General features: G+C 37.1%; 1 protein-coding gene across 13 annotated transcripts in view; it reads left to right on the top strand.

Moving 5' to 3' along the window:
* The window catches only part of THSD4 (thrombospondin type 1 domain containing 4), an 874264-nt gene that overhangs the window by 796871 nt on the left and 55702 nt on the right, over positions 1-21691 (top strand). For all 13 annotated transcript variants that reach the window (XM_056572467.1, XM_056572461.1, XM_056572466.1 and 10 more), the window contains one exon: positions 19593-19768. In XM_056572467.1, the coding sequence (XP_056428442.1) occupies positions 19593-19768 (176 nt within the window). The remainder of the gene's footprint in view (positions 1-19592; positions 19769-21691) is intronic.

Raw genomic sequence — 21691 nt, 5'->3', positions numbered from 1 at the left:
AAACCAAAGATAACACAGGAACAAAATAAAATCCTAGGCTGTCTGGCCACTGACTAAAACTCTCAGCATGCCCTGTCGACTAACTGGAGAGCTACCCTCACCCAGTAAAACATATGACTCCTGCGACCTGTTTACTCACAGTTCACACTATCACTTGGGCCACTCACAGCTCCGGCTGTGTGCTTCCCCCAACAGGGCCAGTGTCTCCCCCTTACAGCGGCTTGCTGCTTCCTAGTGAGAGCCCAGATCACACTAAATTTCCTCCATTTGAAGACCTCCCCTCTCTTCTGCCTAATTACTTAGGCCCCTGGTGAAGGACTCTCCAGAGTGAGTCAAGGAATTTCAAGCTTTCCTTGCCACTTTATCACAATATATATTACATACAGTAAGGGAGAGGGAAAATGCTAAGGGAGAGAGAAAATGCTAACATACAACTATTTTCATAGTATTTTAAAATAAATGCAACTTCCTAAGTTTTCTCAGTTTTCTATAGAATCTGTTTATTTTTGCAAAAACACTGATTTGAGAGGCAAATATATTATTTGTGAGGCACCTGGAAATTGTACCTTTCGTTTAGCGTACCGTATTTATTTCCATTTTGTCTGCGGTGTCTCCTGTGCATTTTAGGCATTGGTATCTGTCATACTGTGAAAAAAGACTTCACAGGAATTCAAAAGTTTTGCTTACTGCTTTCATGTAATACATAAATATCTAATATTGTGTACTTTTAGTACTGTGTTTCTTGTAATGCAGATCTCCTTTCTCACATTTGGAAAACTGTAGAAAGATATGTGTCACACGTTCTTACTTATTTGTGGGACAACACCTTTAATGAGGACCTATCAGCATTTTATCGGGTTCACCGGGCTCTGCTCGATCATCCCTAAACCCTTTGCATTCTGACCAGGTGCTGTGAGCACCAAAAGGACAGTATTAGAGTGCTCAGTGCCCAGTAGGAATAATAGATAAATTGTACAACGTAGTGTTCTAAAAAGAGATGCTCCTGAATTATTATTTTATCATGAATTTTAGTATTTCTTGAAAATGACATGTAATGGGAAGTGATCAGAAGGTGCATGAATGCAGTTGTGCCAAGCAGACATTTGTTTAGTTTGCTCCATAACACTTAAGATAAGAAATCTCGAAAACACATCAATTCTGGACTAAACTGCACTAAACTACCAGGGGTTATTTTAGGACATGCCAAACAAATAAAAGAAGAAAATGCATAGACAACATACTCTTTCTCGGTACACTTTATGTAAACTTTTCTAGAAAAAATAAAGGTGACAAGGTCTCCTTATGGCAGGACATCCTCATTGGTGCCCTTGAAACAAGATCCACTTGCAGAAACATCAACAGCTCGGTTTGATCCAGCAGAACTTTATGTGACCATAAAAAAGGTGTCTACCAGGTAACTTTCCAAAGCAGTAGCAGACTTCATGAAGCAGCTGCAAGATTTTGGCTCTCACGTAACTATGGAAACAAAATGGATGGTATGGCAGCTGGCCTGGAGGAAGCAATGTTGAGAGAACTGAAGCTAGAAGATTACAAAAACAGTGACAGCCCTGAGAGCTCTTAACCTCTTTCAGGAACTTATGCCTCAGACAGACCCTGACTTGTTTATGGTAGACTAGAATCATAAATTCCTGGCCAAAAACAAGAATTAAAGGACATCCTCCTTAAGGTACATTACACTAAAATCAAGAATGAAGTCTCAGCAGCTATGTACTGCCTACAGTCGCTGTCAGGGGTTATACATGTCATTCATATTTGGTGACCCGCTACCTGAAACTTTGAAAAGACATAGATGCCCTATCACTATAATGTTACAAAAAGTAATAGTTTTAAAGCTCCATGGTAAGGAATATATGAATACCTTTCCAAAAGTCTATAACATTTCTACAGTGAGTGTCCCAATAGCCCATGCATACCTAAGATACAATTGAGGAAGGAGTGTTTTCAGAATGCCATAAGGTGAGGCAGGACAGTTGTTGGTCCCAAATGTTTACGAATATTATCCTGCAGCTCAACTATGCCACCTTTCCTCTGTACAGTGTTCAGATGATGCCCACAATGGGTTGCCCATGACTCATGCATTATTGCCTGCCTATTTCCTTTTCAGCTGTGATATGGTCCCCTAAATGGTTCTGCAACAATCACTTATAATTCAATTCAATTTAGTAGATGAGTTAGGCTTTTGCATAGTCTATAAAACAAATTTTTATGCTCATACCTGCCTTCCATAACCAATTTCCCCCTTGGTCTTTTACCAATCAGATTTACTGTATTTACAATTGATACAAGACAAACTTATTTCCAGTGGCTTATTTATATAACCATTATTTTCTGAGGATCCATCAGGATTGTTACTCTTCACATCCCTCCATTCAATGGGATACCTATATTTGTCCCTGTATATGAAAGGCTATGATCCAGATTTATCAATCTGCCTGAAAGCAAATCTGTCTATTTTGCCCATAACAACCAATCACAGCTCAGCTTTTATATGCTATTGAGCTATTGTGAAATGAAAGCTGAGCTGTGACTGGCTGTTATGGGCAAAATCTCACAGTTTTGGTTTAGACAGATAGATAATTTTGGGCCAACGCCCTTATAGGGCTTCCGACAGAGGATTACTACTTATAAATCTGACTTTATGTACAACTGGGAAATTGAATTGCGTATTCTCCTATGTCTTGCACAATGGCACGCTGTATTATGATTGCAAAGGTGAAAGGCAGGTTCTATCCAAGGTTGACCACTGTTATCCAGACATGCTGTAGTGGCTAGACCACAAAAGGGATGACATGTCACATGTGGTGGTCTTGCCAAACATCTCCTGGTGTGGATTTTTAAGATAGACTTTTTTAATGTCTGCAGATGCGTTTCTTTTAGCTGCCTGACTTTTCCTATGCATCCTTTAGACTGCTGCATTATTTTAATGGCATCAAGAATCCATAATGCTACCTTTGGGAGGAGCCCTGACCTCTGTGTATGTGTGTATGTATGTATGTGTGTGTGTGTGTATGGTGTTTATGTCTGTGTTACTAGAGACCCCCCAATTTATACCTTTAGACTTGAGGATCGTCTATAATTAGTATTATATGACAAGACTCCCCCACTCTTCCCCATTGGAACATATCATTACGTTTTCCTCTGTAAATTCAGGACACTTTAATATGACACTTGTGATACCATTAGGTTAATTCCTTTATCCATCTCATTTTTGCAATATCTTTCCCTAAACATACTTTGAGTATGTATGTTCTTTTATAAGCCTATAACTCAACAAATATGAAATATATGAAACTAAAACTTTACCTGTTCACCATTACCAATTATTTACAATGAACCCTGAAAAATATACTAATGTCTATCTGGTCACTGGTGTGAGTAGAAACCACAGCATGGGGACACAATCAAACCTCCTGAAAAAATTAAATATTATAGGAATGATTCCATTGCATATTAAGTTTTTATATAAGTAAAGCTAAATATATAACCCTGTTGACTTTATAGGGCATTGGGTATATTTTACTATTACTGTATAATCAATAGAATACACTCTTTTTTTCAGTTTTGGTTGCCTCTTTTGCTGTTGTTTATGAAGTTGCCTTTACCTGTTACCCTCAACCCAATTAAAATTGACTGAATAAATGTTGGTAGTATAGTTTCCAGTGACCGATGCCAAGTGACTGATGCCTGGAGAGAATATGAATGTAATGAATATTATTTTAAGCTTAAGGAAAAGATTTATATCTATGATGTCAGTCTCTATTGAAATGAAAAATGTTTAAAGAATGAGACATATGTGCCATGAAAAACACAATACAAAATTAGAGTTGTCTTGATAAGCTGGATTTTTCAAACTACAATTCAGATGCCACAAGCGGTTTTGGTTAATTTCAAGCATCTCCTTTTTTCCTGGCTGGTTTAGTTGCCTCCTATCAGGCTGACTTCCCCTGAAGAAGGCCTTGGTGCAGGATATTATACATAAAGGAGAGCTGCTGTTGTTATTTTTGGACAAGTTTGCTTTTGCAATTCAGTTCTGTAACAAATTGCTAAGACTTGTATACACTTTTATAAATGCAGATAGGATAAGTGTGTTATATACTGCATACAATAAATTGCTCTTAGTTTGACACTAATATCAAACACATAATAGTAGGTAAAGAATTGGAGCTATTGTTGCATGGTTGTGTTGTAAGTGAGGTTTTATTGAGTGATATTGAGGTATAAGATTGGGCATATGGGTTACAAATTAAAGGGGTTCTCCGGTGGAATTTTTTACATTTCTTTTTTAATCAACTGGTGCTAGAAAGTTAAAAGACTTGTAAATTACTTTATATATATATATATATATATATATATATATATATATATATATATATATATGTATGAAAAGCTTAATCCTTCTATTACTTATCAGCTTCTGTATGCTCCACATGAAGTTGTATAGTTCTTTTTAGTCTGACCACTATAAAGATTTGCTATAAAGATTTGTACCTGCTCTGGACAGTTCCTGTCATGGACAGAGGTGTCAGCAGAGAGCACTGTTGTCAGACAAAAAAAACTATATAACTTCCTTTGGAGTATACAACAACTAATAAGTACTGGAAGGATTAAGATTTTACAATAAGATTTTTAAGTAATTTACAAATCTGTTTAACTTTCTAGCACCTGTTGATTTTAAAAAATCTGTTTTCTACCAGAGTACCTCTTTAAGATTGCAAGTATTACTCGGTTGATATTGCTCTCCACATATGTTCTTCAATATAGTATAGATGGGTCAACTTTATTTTGCCATTTTAGAATAGTAAGGAATTCTTCAGAGAAGATACTGGTATGAAGGTATAAGAGTAATATACTGTATCAGCAGAAATCTGAATAGGGTGGTTGAAGGTGTTTTTGCAATAGAGAGTAATGCTAACTACGCAGCACATGGACCATTTAAATAAAAAATTTGATTGCTCGGATAATTTTTATGTTATACAAATCGGAGCAAAATGATGACAAAACCATATTTATAGTGCCAACATTGCCCACACATGGTAATATATTATTAAGTATACAGGTGTGATGACTGGTTCTTCCAGAACCCGTAGGGGTGCTTTCTAGCCCTGTTGTTTGTTTTGGTTGCTGGGACAACACCTCTGTGCTCCTGGGTGTTATTCAGCTTGCTGAGCCAATTAAAGTCCTCCTGGTTGCAGCTCAGGCATATATATAAGGAGGCCTTTTCCAGTCATTCCCTGCTTGTGATAGTTCTTTAACTGACCTAGCAACCTCTTACTCTGCTGTTTATTCTGGTTTTCTGTGATTCTTTGCTCAGCTTTTTGACTTCCCTTTGTAACTCCTTTATTGTATTTTGTTCCCTCTTGGCTTGGACTCGGCTTGGTGACTATGATTTAGTTTGTGTGTGTGTTTAGATTATTTTCTTCTTATTATTATTATTTAGTTTGTGTACTCTAGCTGTTTCCCGACCTTTTGACTGTTTTTGTAGTTGATTGTTTTGACAACAGATGGCCACCACTTATATAGGAAGGGACTGGCACCGTGGTTGTGGACCCGCTACCTAGGGCTAGTACTCAAGTAGGTAGGGAGAGAGGCTGCGGGTGAGTTCAGGGCTGCACACTTTCCCTGCCCAGACGTGACAACAGGATAGCATACAAGTTTAGTAATTGTTTAGCAGTAAATTGGTTCTTTTAACCATGAGTGATTTAATAAATCATTTTTAAAGTTTATCTGCCAAAATGTTTACGCTAAAGGTTTGTTCTGGTTCCTTTTTTTCTTGATATGTTTGTAAGTGGCAGAGGAAAAGGTTTAACAGGTAAGGTTTGCCTGTTTCGCAATAGTACTGATATTTCTGAAGGTATATGTAATATAAAAAATACTTGACTGTACTGGATGGAGGTGGTCAAATCGATGACAACTGCAGCTCAGCATTTCCAAACGTACAATACTGCACTTTGTGAGAAAAATTTCTATTTCTGAATATTGTATTGGCAGTTTTGTGTTAAAGACTTTAGAATTGAAGGATTTAGAGGTAGTAATTTTTTGCTCAAAATAAGTCAACAGTGCAGCCAGATGGTAGATAGTGTGAGTTGTACTCTATCTACCAGCTGAGATGCATAGGAATAACCAGTAGGAAGTAGAAGATTGTGATCCCAATGTTCAGAGATCTAGTCAGACCACATCTCGAATTCAAAGTAAATAGAGAGATCCTGCAGTTTTCCTGAAAAATATAATAATAATAATTATATATCTATAATGAAGATCAAAATTAGAGAACAACACACAATTTCCTAAATGTCAAGGTCATAGTGTAGTCCTATGTGAATATATCCTAACATGAATAAAATAGCTGTTTCATAAATTGTATTAATTTTAAAGCACAGAATAAAAATGTAAATTAGATAATTGAAAAAGAACAATGATCAAAATTAGAGAACACTTTTAGATACCTGCAAGTTATTGGTGTTAATCTGGCAACTGGTGCTAATTTCCCTAATGATCTGACAACTCCTATTTAACTGGCAGCTTAACGTTCCAGTTTTCACTGACTTTGCAAAAATAGTGTGCTGTTCCAAAGTGACTGAAACCCTCCAGCATCAGGTTGTCCATATGAAGGCCAAAGGGGGTGACCCTATCAGCCATAGCAAGTTGGTCGTTCCAAATCTGTGATTTCTAGAAAATTGCATCTTTACAACATCACAAACTCATTCAAGTTCCCCAAGAAGGCTGGTTGCCCTCAAAAGACAAATGCAGGAGAGGACAGGATTATGCAGAGAATCTCCATTGGTAATCATTTCAACACTACAGCTGGAATTGCTTGCAGTTCAGCACTGAACAGGGTAAGAATCTGTCTCGTCATACAATGTCTCAACGTTTAAGAGCATTTGGACTGAAAGCCCACTATGCAGTGACCAAACCTCTCATTAGTAGAATCAAAAGGCTAGACTCATCATTGCTGAGGAGCATGTTTTGTGGACAGAGGAGAAGTGGTCCAGAGTTCATTTTAGTGATGAAAGCAAGTTTAATTTATTTCGGTCTGATGGGAAACATTATGTCCGTTAACAAACTGGGGGAAAGACTGAACCCAAAGTGTGTAAAGAAGTTAGTGAAAGGTGGAGGAGGAAGTGGTTTGGGGAATGTTTTCTGCAGCAGGAGTTGGATCTCTCATACAGCTACATGGCATGAATGCAAGTGTGAACCTTCTTCAACAACACATGGTTCCTTCCTTGCGTTCATCACTCAATCAGCCAGCAATTTTTATATGCAGGACAATGCCCCCTGTAAAACAGCAAAATGGGCAAAGCAGTTCCTTGAAACTGAAAACCATGAAACAATGAAAATGCCAGCCTAGAGTCCTGATCTAAACCCAATAGAAAACCTCAGGAAAATCCTTGGTGACAAAGTTATGGCCAAGAAACCCACAACAGTCACAGAACTGTGTAAGAGACTGGAAGAAGAGTACAACAAAATCACACCAGGGAAACTTTAGGGAAACTAAATCTGTATTGTTTAGAGAAAAAAGGGAACATAAGCTTAACCCTTTGCCACAAAACGCCATTAATAAACGGTGCTGCGGCACAGCAGGGTTATGAAGTGAGCTCAGGAGCTGAGCTTGCATCATACCTGGACCCACACGTTCAGGCAGATGTCCAGGATTAACTCTTCAGACACGGCGATCAAAGTAGATCCCTGCGACTAAAGTGAAAGTGAAAGCTTCCCGGTGATCTGGACCATCGCGGTAAAAAAGCGATGTCCCTATCAGCTAGGACACATCACCTGCCTCCTTCGCGTCTGATCGTCGATTGATTGCTCCAAGCCTGAAATCCAGGCTTGAGCAATCGACCGCCGATAACACTGATCAATGCAATGCAATGGCATTGATCAGTGTACTGAATCAATGTACTGCATGTTATAGTCTCCGATGGGGGCTATAACAGTGCAAAAAAAAGTGAAAAAAAAGTTAATAAAGAGGATTTAACCCCTTCCCTAATGAAAGTTTGAATCACCCCCCTTTTCCCGTTTAAAAAAAAAAACTGTGTAAATAAAAAAAATAAAAAATGTGGTATCGCCTTGTACATAAATGTCCAAACTATAAAAATGCATTGTTAAACTGCATGGTCAATGGCGTACACACAATAAAATTCCAAAGTCCAAAAAAGCATATTTTTGGTCACTTTTTATACCATTAAAAAATTCATAAAAAGCGATCAAAAAGTCTGATCAAAACAAAAGGGTACCGATAAACTTCAGATCACGGCGCAAAAAATGAGCCATCATACCGCCCCATACATGGAAAAATAAAAAAGTTATAGGAGTCAGAAGATGACAATTTTTAACGTATACATTTTCATGCATGTAGTTATGATTTTTTCCAGAAGTACGACAAAATCAAACCTATATAAGTAGGGTATCATTTTAATCTTATGGACCTACAATTTTCAATGATTTTTTTTTGCTTCGTCATAGATTTTTGGGTAAAATGACTGATGTCATTACAAAGTAGAATTGGTGGCGCAAAAAATAAGCCATCATATGGATTTTTAGGTGCAAAATTGAAAGGGTTTTGATTTTTAAAAGGTAAGGAGGAAAAAACATTAGTGGAAAAACACTATGTCCTTAAGGGGTTAAAGGGGTACTCTTCCCCTAGCATGTTTAGAACACAGGGTTCTCCCAGTGTTGTCATGCCACGCCTCTCCAGGGGATAAGATGTATAGGGGCAGAGTACCCCTTTAACATTTAAATGTGTTAAAGTGTTGAATTATCACAAAGTCATGTTCTAAATAGGAAAGGTGAGGAAGGACATATTTGTAAGTATCACTATGTTTTCTCATACTTATGGCTTGTTATTATGCCAAATATAGCAGTAAATCATACCCCTATGGTAGTTAAATAGGATGTAGGCAAGGGGTAGGTATCACTGTAGGAATACTGTAGACAATTTAGGACAGAAAGGGTTATTTTATTGTGGTAAATCCAAGAAATTTAAGGAAATAGGATTGTTTGATTCGAGTAGTTGCATAAAGTCTATTTTGGCCAGTCAAAGTGTGTCAAAGCTGTAAAATGCTTTATATACCAAGCCAAACATAAGCATGGGTTTTATGGGACCCTTTAAAGAACAACCAAAATAAACACAATCTTTTCATACAAGCAAGTAGCAAGAATTTCAGTCCTCCTGTTCGTACTACACTCAGTAGGGACTTATTAGGGTTATAGGTTGAACGAGATGGACTCTGGTCTTTTTTCAACCTTATGAACTATGTTACTATGTTACTGTGTTACACTGCAAGAATTGTCAACTGTCTAAACAATTGTTCTAGTGATACTTTCAAAAATGTGTTATTTTCATTTTATTTTGTCTGAAAGCAGACATGTTAATATATTACAAAGCCTTCAGAGTGCAGCTATTGAATAATCCACATGTGGACATTTTATTGCTTGCTTAATTCATTTTATCTTGAATATAATTGGATTTAGTAACAAGTTTTATTTCTGCAGCTTCTAGGAGGTTTTTTGAATGAACTACTTGATCCTAAGACCTCCCGGGTGCACAGTCCACATTCTTACCATATTAATTTTCATTTTCCACTCTGATTAAACACATCATTTTGAAATTAGAGTGTAATTTCCTTTAAAAATTAGTTTTAGAACCTAGGTAAATGGGCACAATTTAGAATTTACAATTTAACCTTCCTAAAACTTCTTGCCTGGGCTTTTCATTAAACAGTCTCTTATGCACAATTTTAACTATTGAATTATATAATTAATTTCTCATTCAGACTTAACTGCTTGACTTTTAATTTATATTTCTCATTGATCCTGCAATAGTAAATGCCTGGAATGTAATGTACCTTGCCAATATGAAGCCTATACGTTGTGGCGAACACCCACTGCGCTGAGGGTATGATTTTGTAGCTACAAATTACTGTGCTGTCCTAAACGGTATAGGCTGAAGTTAGTCATTCTTGGTGATATAATTCTAAAGTGCTAGAAAATATCCTTTAGTTATGTATTTGCTTCTGAGAAGATTATGATAACTGGAAGATGATTCATAAATCATATGTATCCACACTACAACATTCACATACTGTACGATATATACTGCCCTCGCATTCTTTATTCCTTCCTGCTACTGGTAAAAACCTAAAGGCAAACTCAAATCAAATGATGCCATAGTGTGCAGTTTCTGGTTATTATTACATAATTTGTCAGGCTTTATTGTCCATGACTACATTTCTGATATTTACAGTGACTTGCATAAGTATTTATCCCCTTGGACTTTTTGCCAATGTTACGATCTGATCACACAACATGCACAAAGTGCAACATGTTAATGAGAAAAATTTGTTGGATGCATACATATTCAGTCCCCCCACTGAGTTATTACTTGGTAGAACCACCTTTTGTTGCAATTACAGGTGCAAGGTTTTTGGGGTATGTCTCTACCAGCTTTGCACATCTAGAGATGGAAATGTTTGTCCATTCTTCCTGGCAAAAACTGCTGAAGCGCAGCCATATTGGATGGAGACCTTGTGTGAACGTTAATTTTCATGTCTCGCCATAGATTCTAAATTAGATTCAGGTATAAACCATTCCATTGTAGATCTGGCTGTATGTTTAGTCATTGTCATTGTCCTGCTGATAAATTAACCTCTGTCCCAGTCTCGAGTCTTTTGAAGACTAAATCAGATTTTCTTCAAGAATTGCCCTGTATTTTGCTCCATCTACCTTTCCATCAGTTCTGTCCAGTTTCTCTGTATCTGTTAAAGAGAAGCATCCCCGCTAATATTTGTCATGTGGAAATACTCCCCTACCTCAGCTGTTGCTCTTTGCAGCACCTCCAGAGGCCCCATGGGCCACTTCTCTGATTAATTTTCTCCTTGACCGGCTTGCCACTTTGGTTGGACAGCCTTGTCTTGGTAAGTTTGTGGTTGTACCATATTCTTTCCATATTCTGATGATGGTTTTTTTAATGCTTTGTGAGAGGGTTAAAACTTGGGATATCTTTTATTATAAACTAAAACTGCTTTGTAGGTTTCCACAACTTTATCCCTGACCTGTTTGGTGAGTTCATTGGTCTTTATGCTGCTGTTTGTCCAGTAATGCTCTCTAACAAACTCTGAGAACTTCACAAAACAGGTTAATCTGTACTGAGAATAAATTACAGACAGTAAGGCCCTGTTTACTAATTCTGCATCTTGCAAATGTGACTTTGAAGACAATTGATGGCATCAGATTTTTGTTAGGGGTTTCACAGTAAAGGGGCTAGATACATATGTACTCAATACTTTTTAGATTTGTATATGTAAATAATTTAGAAATCCATGTATTATTTTTCCCAACTTGTAACTAATGGCCATTTTTGTGTTGGTACAGAAAATCACCATTTTATTTTATTTCCGACAACACAACATTAGACTGATTGGAGGTAATGGGTGCCAGACCCTTGGGGTACACCTAAAAAGCCACCAATTATTCAAAGGAGAGAGTTGAGTTTACAGCAATTAGTTTTTATTCTCTATGTCTTAAAAGCTTCATATTGCATATTTCAAGAGCAACCTTTTGGGTTTATGCCTTTTATCAATTTATAAACGCTACCATAATAACTATTGAGAAATACCAAGTAGGTATGTGAGTGCTGTGAGTGGTAACATTCAGAAAAAATAAAGACTAGTTGCTGAAAATTCACTATTTGGAGGGCTAACAGCTTTTTTCTTTTTTGTTGCACATGCATACGTGTTATGTATAGGAAGGTACAATTTTGACAGCAAAAAAGATCAGACTTGTTGAAATCCCTCATGCTAATCCTTCATGTATATGGGCACCTTAAAGGGGTACTCTACTGGAAAACATTTTTTTTTTTAAATCAACCTCTGCCAGAAAGTTTAACAGATTTGTGAATTACGTCTATTCAAAAATCTTAATCCTTCCAGTACTTATCATCTGCTGTTATAATTCACAGGAAGTTGTTTTCTTTTTGAATTTCCTTTCTGTCTTACCACAGTGCTTTCTGCTGACACCTCTGCCCATTTTAGGAACTGTCCAGAGTAAGAGCAAATCCCCATAGAAAACCTATCCTGCTCTAGATAGTTCCTAAAATGGACAGAGGTCTCAGCAGAGAGCACTGTGGTTGGGCAGAAAGGAAATTCAAAAAGAAAAGAACTTCCTGTGGATCATAAAAGCAGCTGATAAGTACTGAAAGGATTATGATTTTTTTAATAGAAGTAATTTACAAATCTGTTGAACTTTCTGGCACCAGTTGATTAAAAAAAAAATGCTTTCCAGTGGAGTACCCCTTTAAGTACTGGCAATATGTAAAAGAATGGCCCTCATTTACTAAGAGTGGAGTGTAGTTTTCTTTGTGAGTTTTTTTTTCCCTGACAGTTATTTTTCCGTGGTATTTAATATTGTATCATGTATCATGGCAATTTTCCCTTAATTTTTTTTTACACATGTTCTGAGCTGTCTGGTTTTCCAGAGCTCAAATTCAGTATTTTTTTTTTTTTTTGGAGACACAACCCATTTCCCTGATGACCTGTAGAGTTCGTAGGGTTTTATGGGTTTCTTTGTCGAAAAGACTGGCGCATGACACAAAAAAACCTACAAAATCTTCTCAGAAAAGCCTTATTAAATGCAGCCCAATATATTTTAGCTCAGTCTGTTTTTAGTTACATGTACACCCTTTTGACTCTTGAATGTGGAAAATAAGAACATCTTTCATGTATTTTATAGTTTCCAAAAATAATACTTATTTTGTAAGGCTGATTTTATGCACAATATTTTCACATATTCAACAATTTTACTAAAGTCTGTATCATAATGTAAAATACACTAAATGCAAGGCATTTTGTGACATTTTGGCATATTTTTGTAATTGCAGCATGCTCTGTGTATAGTGTTTCTTCTGTCCCTATTCATTTGGGATTCTCTATCGAACTTTAAAATACCATTATGCCCTTTTCTGGGCCAAGCACTTCTGTTACTTCCTTCCAGTGATTGGTGGGGGACACTTTTACTGTTGCAAAATAAGAAGTGCCACCAAAACGATTGTAAAACATGACATACAAATGCTTAAAAAAATGCTTTACAAATATTTAACAACTCTAAAAAATGTGTGCTTGAAGGAGCCCTAAAGCATTTTTTGGTTAAATTTCTATTTACATAGTCACATTGTGAGAAGAGAGCTTTCAGTAACTGCAGGAGATTAAGGGAGTCTCTAATGTATTTGTTACCGGTGTTCCAGTCTTCATTTGCCTAATTAAACATCAGTTATAGTAACATTTGAAAGAAGAGAGAAGGTATAATAAGACACAGTGTAGTATTACCACTAAATGTGCCAGATGCTGAAGGTGCACTGCGCTTGGCATTGTGCCCTTTTCTTTACACCTGGGGCAAGTGTTACTTTGCGGTAAAATACATTCAGCTGTGTATAATTTCTAATTAATTGTATAATACCGAGCTTCATTAAATGTAAAAGTTAATTGTGAAAGGTAATATAATTACCAAATACCTGCATCCATTCAAAACAAAATAAAACCTTTTTAAGTCTGTGTTATTTTGGGAAGCACTTAATGCTTGTAACAAATTAGCAAAAAAATTCAAACCTCAATTATGTGTGCTCTAAAATGCACAATGTAAAAACCATAATAGAATATGTCATTCCTGATGTTTCATAGAACTTGCATTTTATGGGGTCAATGGGGAGAACAACATTATAATAGAAAACTGTTACTATTGGTTCTGTGTAAACAATTATAACACCAACATTTGTTTAATAATTACTTTGGAGTAACTAGAAGAAAGTCAGCATTACCAATCATACATATATTCATATTTTATATTTTTACAAACTCAACTAGAGAATTCCAGGCTACACTTTCTAAGCCTATCTAGCCTGTATACAGCTATAGTACATTCATGATCACACTGGCTCATCATAGTGCCCAAGGAACCTTTAGTGGGGCTAGACAAGTGTTTCCCAACCAGTGTGCCTCCGAGTGTTAGAGGTACACTGTTTTCTATTGTGCCTCTACTGTGAAGGTCACTACTTACCATAGTCATGTGATGCAGCATAATCACTGAAGAGGAAACATAGTTCACTTTACAGTCATTTAAATGTATCGCTATCCAGGTATGCATGGATGGAATGGGTCTGGCAACATAGCTCTCCATTCTGGCTCATAAAGATGGGAGACCTAAGCAGGGACCTCACTCTATGGCATTCCTATGTACTATGAGGGCATATGTTTTTTCCCCTGGTTTCCATTGGACAGACCTTTTACAATGTTCCCATGAAAAGCACATCATGAACATAGAATATAATAAAGCAAGGTTATTGGGTTAGGCCACAAAATGGTACAATTGTGTTTCGGTGAATCATTCACTTTATTGACATTTAGAAACAAATACCTGAAAACGTGAAATGAAGTCCAATGCTTTCAGCTGTCCATCTCTACAGAATGGGGTAGTTAATAAAATAGACAGTGCTCTTTCCCACATACTCTAGTTTCTTCCTGTTTTATGCTATCACGATAAGATCACAAATTATCCAGACATCATTCTAAAGTTCCCTCATGAAGTACCCAGAGATAATCTAGTAGTCTTCTCCCCTCAATGTGTATGTGTTCTGTTGTTCAGCTGATACAATAATTGCTCATCTTACCAAGTGAAGATGATGTGAGAGAGCTACATGAAATGTACATTACCAAGGCTGAGAATGCAGTCCCGTAGACACATTCCTATTACAATATAAAAGAACGACTGATTTACAAATACATATCAACTATCAGCTTTAAACAGGATGCGGAGTGTTTCACAGATGTGTGAATAATGCGTCTACTGACGATTATAGGGTTTATGATTAAAGGAAATACTGATTTAGATTGTGTAAAATAATTCCCACAGATTAGCAGCTCATATAGTACAAATTACAATCCTCCGATGTCATATACAGACTCATGTAAGTAGTGTATTTAGAAGTACTGTATTTAGATGTCTCAGCAGTGTTACAGTAGAATATTCAATATTTATTAACCCCTTAAGGACGCAGCCCTTTTTCACCTTAAGGACTGAGCCCTTTTTCGCAATTCTGACCACCGTCACTTTACGAATGAATAACTCGAAAACGCTTTTACCGAATATTCGGATTCTGAGATAGTTTTTTTCGTGACATATTTTACTTTATTTTGGTGGTAAATTTTCGGTGTTACTTGCATCCTTTTTTGGTGAAAAATCCCAAAATGTCATGAAAATTTTGCATTTTTCTGACTTTGAAGCTCTCTACTTGTAAGGAAAATGGATATTCCAAATACATTTTATTTTTATTCCCAAATACAATATGTCCACTTTATGTTGGCATCATAAAATGGACATATTTTTGCTTTTTGAAAAAATTTGAGGCTTCAAAATAGAGCAGCAATTTTCAAAAATGTCATCTGAAGGGACAGATGTTACAGAACTACAACTCCCAGCATGCCTGGGCAGTCTAGGCATGCTGAGAGTTGTAGTTTGGCTGTCTGGGCATGCTGGGAGTTGCAGTCCGGCCTTCCTAGTGGTTGCCACAGTAAAGATCACTTTACTTTCATTTTCATTCAGAATGCCCAATGTTATTGACATCAATTATGTTCATTTGGCAGATGCAACGTGTTTCAAACTCAGGAGCCATTCTATGTCAAGCAATACAAGAATACTAATTCTATTCTATTCTAACATAGAAAAGAGCAGTAAAAACAAAAACCAAAGAAATCCATATAAGTATGTCATCCTTGTTGTGTTCAAATACAACCAGTAACAAAGAAGCATAAAATATTAATACCATTCATGGTTGGAAGTTGCTTAATAAATATAACACATACATCGTACTATAATTAGGTGTCACAAGATAGTAAGGTAACAATTAATAACCAAGGTTTGTTTGTTAGTTTCAAAAAAGAAAAAAATATATATATACACCATACTTAGTGATCGATGCAGACATGGAATTAAATACGCTGTATCCTTTCATATTCAGTATATGGGATGTTATGGGGACATTTTTGATTATGTCAACTGCTGAAATCCAGATAACTGTTGGTGTGGATTTGTTTAAAGAATGTAGATGTGATAAGATTCAACAGTGCAAGAAGTAAATAAGGTACTCGCCACACTTTTGCCCATGCGGTTATGGTTTATTGAAGACTATTAACAACTGTTATGATCTGCGGTCTGGCCGCACACGCTGGCCGTGAGCGCATGGCCCTGTCTCCTTCTGCTGCCGGCGGGGCTGGGATTCGCATCACGGGACGTGCCCGCATGTGATTCCTAGCCCGTGACTCACCTCCTGCTCCTCCTGCCTCCTCCTCTGCCTCTCTGCTCTGGCACGTGTGTCCCAGCCCTCTAGGGCGCGCGCCGAAGCTCTGAGATTTAAAGGGCCAGTGTGCCCATTAATTAACACATGTGGCTCAGTTAATAAATTCCTCCACCTCCCACACTTCCCTGCCAGATCTTTGTTGCCCTAGTGCCTGAGAGATAGTGTTTCTGAGTATGGCCTTGCTGTGTATCGTACCCTTTGCTCGTTGGCTTGACCTTGTTCCTTTGCCGTCTGGCTAATGACCACCTGCTACGTTCTTGACTATGCTACTGCGCAGCCTGCCCGATCACGAGTTGCCGTATCCTACCTGTGCCTCGAATTTCCTCAGCCGCCTGTGTGGTCGAGCCGTGCCAGGGATAGCGACCTGGGTGCTGCCTGCCACAGCAAGTCAATCCCGCTTTGCAGTGGGTTCTGGTGAAAACCAGCGGCACCTTAGACTCCGCTCCCTGGTACGGTCCTTGTCATCAGCCACACAGGTCCAGCAGATCCACTACCACCAGTGTTCCTGTCTACTGAAACGTGAGTGTTACAACAACACATCAGTGTATAAAGTGTGGCACGGACAGACAGACAAACACAAGGGGGTTACTTCTTCGGGTGACAGTGCCGTTTCGTGCAACACTGGTGCTTTGATTGGCCCACTGCCCAGTAAACTATAACCGCATGAACAACAGTTTAAGGAGTGCCCTATTTACTTCTTGCAATGTTGAATTCTACACAAACTAAGCAAATCATATAGGGGGACATTTATCAAGCTATTTAGAGCCTTTTTTTTATTTTTTTGCTTACTCCGGGTGCACAAAAAGTCGCACGTGCACCTAAGCACTTTTGTGCGACTTTTATGGATAAGCAAAAAGTTACAAACAGCCTTATCTAAGCACATTTCAGTTTTTACTTTGCAGTAGTCAGAAATTTACAATGTGCGAAACCCACACGCAGGCAAAAAAAAAAAAGTTGCAAAACCCATACAAAAAGTTGCAAGTCTGCTCCAGGTCTGACCTGGAGTACACAACTCCCATACATGAGCAAATTTTATAAGTCACAAAAAAGTCTCACAAAAGTCTCAGCTGCGACTTTTTTGTTTTGCTTGTGTGCTCCAAATTTATCAACCCCCTGTGATAGTATGATAAATATGAAGCACATAAGCAAATGTAAAGCAAAAAAAAAAAAAAAAATGCCTTCGGAACTTACCAAAGCATAGAATGATAAATATTCCCCATAGTGAGCATCACTTAAGATGCATTGCAGTTATACTTGCCTTGGAACGTAACTTGGTACCTAAATGGTACCTAAGTGTATGAAGACACAGATGATATAAAGTTGTGCTGAGTTTATTTTTCTATTGGTGCAGAGTGTAGATGTGATAAGGATTGTCATGACTCATGGACAGATCCAAGAACTCCACTTTTTCAGAGCTAGCATATAGGGTAAACTGGAGATGAATCTAGGAGGATGTTTATAGCAATAACATTTAAATGAGAAGAAGACTACAAGTTGCCTTCAGTCCTTCTGCCCACTGCTAAAATATTTCTGAAACGTTATATTGACCCAAGTCTATAAAATGTCAAGTCTATTGAATGTCTAGACAATAATAGAAAGACTAGTATTTTATATGTTTAGATTTAATTGCTTGAAAATGCATTTTTCCCTTAATGGAAAAGAAAACTATACTTTATATGCTATATAGAAATACTTTTATTATTTTATTAACTACAAAAAGTTCAAAGACTTCAGAAGACTGAATGACCACTACATTTTTTAAATGAAATATTCTGAGTAGTATTTTATATTTTTTATTGTATTTTATATTTTTGTTTCATGCTTTTATTTTCTTATAATAGTTTTGGCCCATGATGAGAGCTGGCGTATATTGTAGCTAAAATCTATGCTGACTAGTGTCTTAAGCTGAATCAGCGGATTCCCATAGAAATGAGATTTTACCAAAGAACGGTGTGTTACATTTAGGATTTAGTAACTTCCCCTCATTGACTTCATTGTGTTGTCACAATTCTCTATGGCAATAATGCAAATGTGGAAGGAAAGTTTCATGAATTTTGGGTCCCAATGTCAAACATCATGCATCCATATTTTTTTCACTGAATTTGTTTTGCTTATACATGTTAAAAGTTTTATTAAGTTTACCTTATTTTTATTCATGCTTTTATTTTCTATCATTGACTTATTACCAAATTAAATCCCATTAGAATGGACAACAATATGACAAGCAAAAGTTGCTAAACTGATTCACTATCTAGTGTAGTGTAGGTATTGGATACCAAATGCACCCCATGGACAGAGATGTTAGCGGAGAGCGCTGTGCTCGTGATGTCAGCAGAGAGCACTGTGTTAAAAAAAGAAAATAATTTCCTCTGTAGTATTCAGCAGCTAATAAGTACTGGAAGGATTAAGATTTTTTTAATAGAAGTAATTTACAAATCTGTTTAACTTTCTGGCACCAGTTGATTTAAAAAAAAAAAAAAAGTTTGCCACCGGAGTACCCCTTTAATTGTGATATATGTGTCATGTGGGAACAGATAGATGAGTATAACGGTTTTATCCATTCTCATAAATTATGAGTGACATCACATGGCTCTGGAAGCAGACTACTTAAATTAAACAGTTTATATGTCATATAACACTATATTTTTCAATTTTGTATTGTGATGTCCTATACCTCAAAAATATTATTTTGTTTTATCCTGGCTATCCTGGCTATTACCAAAACCTTTTTATTTTAATAATGTATGGTTTCCTGTCGTTTTTTCTAATGCTTTATAGATAGGTTCTATTTTAAAGTGTTTTTGGAGTTACAGATATTTATGGCCTATACTCATATATACTATGATATATGAACCATATCTGATTGGTATGGTAACAACACACAGCATCCCTTTTGATCAGCTGTTCGGCAGAAGTGTGATGGTGAGATCTATAGTGTGTACTGAGCTGGAAGTAGATGCTCTGTTCATTGTGCTTGATCACTACACAGATTACTTTAACCAAAGGAATCAGTGGCAGAGATTATCAGAAGTACAGCCACATTACCTCTACTTACAGTTCACAGTGTAGTTCTGGCAGCCGTGGCTTTGCCAAACAGCTTATTGGTGGATATAGTGGCAGGTGTCGTGTCAGGTATCTTTCGAATAAGCCATCAAAATCTGTAACTGAAAAACTTTACTACAGTACTATGTTTATTTCAGTTCTGAGAGTGTTATATCTCTTTGTCCACTAGCTCTCCGTAGTCGATCTGGCAGATCAATTATCAATGGGAATTGGGCAATTGACAGACCTGGAAAATATGAAGGTGGAGGAACTATGTTCACATACAAGCGACCAAATGAAATATCAAGCACTGCAGGTGAATCATTTCTAGCGGAGGGACCAACAAATGAAATACTGGAAGTTTATGTAAGTACAACATAGCTGATCATTTATTAATTCCAATTCAGTTATATTAAATCTGTTCTTTAATAGGCAATGGGCAGTATATCAAACTTGTCACCCCATCTCCCACCAAGACCCCTTACTATTTATTATAACAGTGACCCATTTCCTGCATAACGTTGGATAGGTGATAAATGCCCATTGTGGCAGAGCACCTTACGCAAATATAGATATCACACTTAAAAGGTATGTGCATCACTGATATTTAAAATATATGTACAGGATATGCCTTATAGGCCTGATAGATGCAGAACCTATGTCTATATATAGTATGGGACCCCCTTGACCCCATCTGACCTGGTTGCTGCAACCAGAAGTGGCCTTAAATATTAAAACAGCCAAACTCTTTAGTTACATAAGATGTGTGGTTTTCAGGGCTACACTGTTTCTGTAAATCCTATTTACTTTTATAGAAGTTATCTGTTCGGCTGTTCTTGTTATCCCAGCAATCTCTGGCTGTTGTATTCAAACCATATGCTATACATATATAATTGGTCCCAGAGGTAGAACCCACATTTATCAGGCATTTATAATGTAGAAATATCCCCTTAATGGCATTTGGTATGCCATTTAATTTACAATAATTGTAGATGTCCCTCTACCCTTCCAAAGACCCTTCCAAGTAAACTAAAAATGGTGTTAGCCTCTACTGCTCACTACCACTGGTTGTTAAGTCAGAAATATGGAGTTGGTGCATGAGGCTACATGGCAGCCATTAACTACAAAGAAAAAAAGCTGCTAGAAGCATTATCAGCAAATTCAAACCAACTTACCTTCATTAAAGGAATGCTCAGTAGAGGCCCATGGTGGGCTTCTACACCTGAAAGAGAAAATAGGTGGGGCAAGAGTGTGCAACAGAAGTTGCTGCTGAACTACATGCTGACTTTTAAGATGGTGGGCAGTTTGAGTGGTCATTGGTACCAAGCATCCATCCTAATTGCCCATATTATAATCCACCTCATATAAAAACATTGTATATGGTCACAATAAAAACTTTTATGAAACTGTATTGCTGAGAAGTTGTCTTTAAAGGAGTACACCGGTGGAAAACATCTACCCTTGTCCAGCCTGGTGCATGACAAGACAGATTCATTATTATGCATTTTGCAACAGATCCTATACTGGATTTGCCAGGTTTAGATTTTTCTATTGTATAACATAATGCATCATTCTTTGTTTCTGGCCAGTGCAAAAGAATAATATCAACTAGAAAACACCAATGAGGCTAAGATACATAAAACTTAACTTTTACTGAAATCACAGATGAAACTTAGGATACACACAACTGACAAAACTAATAGGGATGGGGTAAAGGGGTACAGGTGAATCCCTAACCTAGAGTCCCTAATACATAAAAAGCTCCTACTTTCTAAGTATGGAATAGGGAGAGGGATAAATAACAAATACAATACAACATAGACAGGTGGCAAACCTCTCTTGCCAACTCGTTTCACCCCTAGAGTCACAGGGGCTCATCAGGGATAAGAGGAAACCACAATGTTATAGACATTGATAGATGCAGTGTACCAACTAGACTATACTAAATATAACTCATCATGATAAAATAGATCGAGATAGAGCAGGTAGATAGGTGTCCCACATGATAAAGGAGTCTGTGTCAGTCAGGGTCAGATGTAGGTCATAGGAATATGAAAGTGAAGCATTAAGTTAGTATAATACAATGTTACACAATCATAAATACGGTACTATCTCAATAGTCAAAATATTCAAAGTATATAGGTAAATTTGTGACCATTATATTAAGTTTAGAGCTGTAGATGTGCTTCACTGATGTGTTATAGAATAGAGCCACAACCTATTTAGGTTAGATAAGGGGAAAAGGCTCTTCCATTAGAGAGACCACACAGATGTTGAATAACACAGACT

This window comes from Hyla sarda, chromosome 4, assembly GCF_029499605.1.
Source record: "Hyla sarda isolate aHylSar1 chromosome 4, aHylSar1.hap1, whole genome shotgun sequence".
NCBI lineage: Eukaryota > Metazoa > Chordata > Amphibia > Anura > Hylidae > Hyla > Hyla sarda.
Note: the sequence above shows the minus strand (reverse complement) of the source record. Positions and strands in the feature narration are given on the sequence as shown.